Source organism: Plecotus auritus (genome assembly GCF_963455305.1).
Source record: "Plecotus auritus genome assembly, chromosome: 7".
Lineage (NCBI taxonomy): Eukaryota > Metazoa > Chordata > Mammalia > Chiroptera > Vespertilionidae > Plecotus > Plecotus auritus.
The window spans coordinates 71,816,288-71,819,527 of NC_137774.1; the positions used below are offsets into that span (position 1 = coordinate 71,816,288).

The 3,240-nt window shown below is 63.5% G+C and overlaps 1 protein-coding gene across 2 annotated transcripts; it reads left to right on the forward strand.

Annotated features, from left to right (window-relative positions):
* Positions 1-485: 485 nt before the first annotated feature.
* Positions 486-2,995, forward strand: PAQR4 (progestin and adipoQ receptor family member 4; the record flags this gene model as incomplete). 2 transcript variants are annotated; one of them, XM_080681289.1, is made up of 3 exons in its annotated part: positions 486-651; positions 2,052-2,273; positions 2,414-2,995. In XM_080681289.1, the coding sequence occupies 3 exons, from the start codon at positions 486-488 to the stop codon at positions 2,845-2,847; spliced, it is 822 nt and encodes a 273-aa protein (XP_080537415.1). In that variant the 3' UTR covers positions 2,848-2,995. The 2 variants fall into 2 exon arrangements, with proteins under 2 accessions (XP_080537415.1, XP_080537416.1); XM_080681290.1 differs by having other exon boundaries at positions 513-651; positions 1,977-2,273.
* Between the last annotated feature and the right edge of the window lie 245 nt (positions 2,996-3,240).

Sequence of the window (3,240 nt, forward strand, 5' to 3'; positions counted from 1 at the left end):
TAAGAGGGTAATGGCCTGGGAAGCCTCGGGGCGGGGCCTCCCCCACCAGCTGCACCTATTGGCTCTCACAGCGTCTAGATCTGGAAGCTCAGCGCGCGAAACGTTGGTGGGATGGAGAGGGTGGTTAGTTGGGGCGGAGCCTTGCGTCCCTCCCGCGTCCGGCCGCACCCTTCCTCAGGGCTTCAGAGGACTACTGGTCGCTACTGCAGCTGCGGGCGATCTGTCCCTGCAGGCGCCCGCACAGGCGGAGCGGGCCGCACTGCGCTCGGGAGACCAGCGCGTTCCCAGCCTCCGCCCTGACGCGGGGGCGCAGGGCCCGCGCTTGCGCAGCGAAGGAGGGCACGAGCAGGGACCCCCGGGCCGGCGCGTGCGCGAACCGAGCACAGGACCTTGGGCAGGCGCAGGGATGAGCCTCGCGTAGCTGCAGCCCCACTGAAGAGGCCCAGGGTTCAGAGGTGCGCGGGCCGACCGCGCTTGGCCAGGCCATGGCGTTCCTGGCCGGGCCGCGCCTGCTAGACTGGGCCAGCTCGCCGCCGCACCTGCAATTCAATAAGTTCGTGTTGACCGGCTACCGGCCAGCCAGTAGCGGCTCAGGCTGCCTGCGCAGCCTCTTCTACCTGCACAACGAGCTGGGCAACATCTACACGCACGGTGAGCTGCGCCCGCATCCCATACCCGCGGTAGCTCTCCCTGCGCCGGGCCGGTGGCCGGAAGGCCGAGGAGCGCCCCAGTGACCAGATCCTGGGCTGCCCCGGCCCTGGCACAGCCAGGAGCCGCGGTGACAAAGCTGCCATTGTCCCAGACGGCGCTACCTGCTTCCGCTACCCCGGCGGGGCCCCCGGGCAGGCGAGGGAAGCAGAGTGGGGGATCGAGTCCACTTAATCCTCTGAGCCCCGGGGAGAAGCAGCCTGGTGTACAGCCCCTTCGTAATCCCGGCCCCCTGCACATCTCCCCGCCCCTTCCCCCACTCCAGCCTGCACCCGTCCGGACCTGGGTGCTGGATGTCGACTTGGGACCTGGGTGTTGAGTTGGGCAAGAAGTAGTCCAGGAGCAAAAGCCAGGCCCCGGCCGCTCCCCGCGCAGCCGCCCTGCTACCCCATCAGAGCAGCCTAGTCTTGGGGCTCCGCCTGGTGGCAACACCTCCCCCCACCCACCCCGCCCCACAGGCGTCGGGGCCCCTCCTCCGCGGCCCCGTGGAGCTGTGCTGACACAGCCTTGTACGTCCTTGGCCTGTCCTGGCCGAGAGGGCCCCTGAGCAGGCTGGGCCCAGCCTTGGTACCTATCCCACTGGGGGACTGTGGCCTGGCCAGACCCTGCCGATAGTGGGCAGTCAGCGGCCCCAGCCTGCAGTACCCACCTTTAACCCCTGTGAGGGCAATGCTAGAGTGCCAGCAGGGAAAGGTAGGACGCCTGGGCTGAGAGGAATTGAGCTCCCAGAAGAGGTGCCTGGGGAGATAGAACAAACTCCTGTCTGCCCCCTTTCCCTGCCTTGCCTAGCCCCTTTTGAAAGACAGAGGGCTCAAAGCCTTCATTCGTCTGGTCATTTGTGGAGAGGACATGGGGTTGGGAGGAACAAGCTAAGTTGCCCTGGGATCTGGTATCACTGCCCACATGTTCTTTTCAGAACTCAGCTTGAATGACGCCTCCTTCTGGCTTCTGCTGACACATAGAGGCCAGGTTGGGGGTTTGGGGGCCGTTGGCTTTCCGGGGAGGTGATGTAATGTGGCTGCAGGGGTGAGAACAGCGTGGAAGTTAGAGTGCCTGGTCTCTCTCCTACTCACCTGGGACAGTTTACTCAGTTTTCTCACCTGCGAAGTGGGGATAATGATCTCTTCTACTTTCAGAACTATTGTGAGCCTGCTGCGTAAGTAAAGTTCGGAACACCCAGGGCCTGCCTCTGTCCCGGGTCTGGCAATAGTTGTCTATCACTGTTGTCAAGACCTGTCTTGCTCTCATTCCTTTCATGTTGTCTCTAGACTGTGGACACCCTGAGGACATTACCTGTCCTCTCTGCTGAAGCTGTGTGATGGATAACTGTTTCCCTCCCCCAGGGCTGGCCCTGCTGGGCTTCCTGGTGCTGCTGCCAATGACCATGCCCTGGGGTCAGCTGGGCAAGGATGGCTGGCTGGGGGGCACACACTGTGTGGCCTGCCTGGCACCACCTGCAGGCTCTGTGCTCTATCATCTCTTCATGTGCCATCAAGGGGGCAGCCCTGTGTACACTCGGCTCCTTGCCCTGGATATGTGTGGGGTCTGCCTCGTCAACACCCTCGGTGAGCCAAAGGATGGGGCGGGGGGCTAGAAGAATGGAAGCTGGGGGGCAACTGGGGAGGGGGCAGCAGGGGACACTCACATGAAAGGGCAGCCAGTCCCCAAACTGATGTGCCCTCTCCTGCCTCTCTCCTCTGTGCAGGGGCCCTGCCTATCATCCACTGCACCCTGGCCTGCAGGCCCTGGCTGCGCCCAGCTGCCCTGGTGGGCTACACCATGCTGTCAGGTGTGGCTGGCTGGAGGGCCCTCACCGCTCCCTCCACCAGTGCCCGTCTTCGAGCTTTTGGTTGGCAGGCTGGTGCCCGCCTCCTGGTGTTTGGGGCCCGGGGAGTGGGACTAGGCTCTGGAGCTCCAGGCTCCCTGCCCTGTTACCTGCGCATGGATGCCCTAGCACTGCTTGGGGGTCTAGTGAACGTGGCCCGTCTGCCAGAGCGCTGGGGACCAGGCCGCTTCGACTACTGGGGCAATTCACACCAGATCATGCACCTGCTCAGTGTGGGCTCCATCCTGCAGCTGCACGCTGGCGTCGTGCCTGACCTGCTCTGGGCCGCCCACCACACCTGTCCCCCAGACTGAGCCATGGCCCACACACAATGCCAACCTGCCCAGTCTTCTAGGGCCAACACCACCAGGCTTCCCTCCTTCTGCTGGTCTGCAAGGGCTCCTTGGATGCCTCCCAGCTGTTCACCCATTCTTCCCTATGGATGAGCCTCTCCTCCTACCCACACCTCGGAACTCCAGCTTCCTTCCCTGCCTTCTTCCAGGGCAGTGTCTTCCTGTGCAGCTAGAAGGAAACTGGTCCTTCTAAGGGCCTGTTTACCCTCTATGACCTGTGAGGGTTGGGCCAGAGGGACATTGGGGTCTGTCTTGCTCTGATGGCTGGAGTCCTGCCAGCCCAGAGCCATAGCCCCATCCTGCCCCTTCTCAGACCCTTATATAAGGTACCTCATAGGTGGCTGGCCCGGCCAC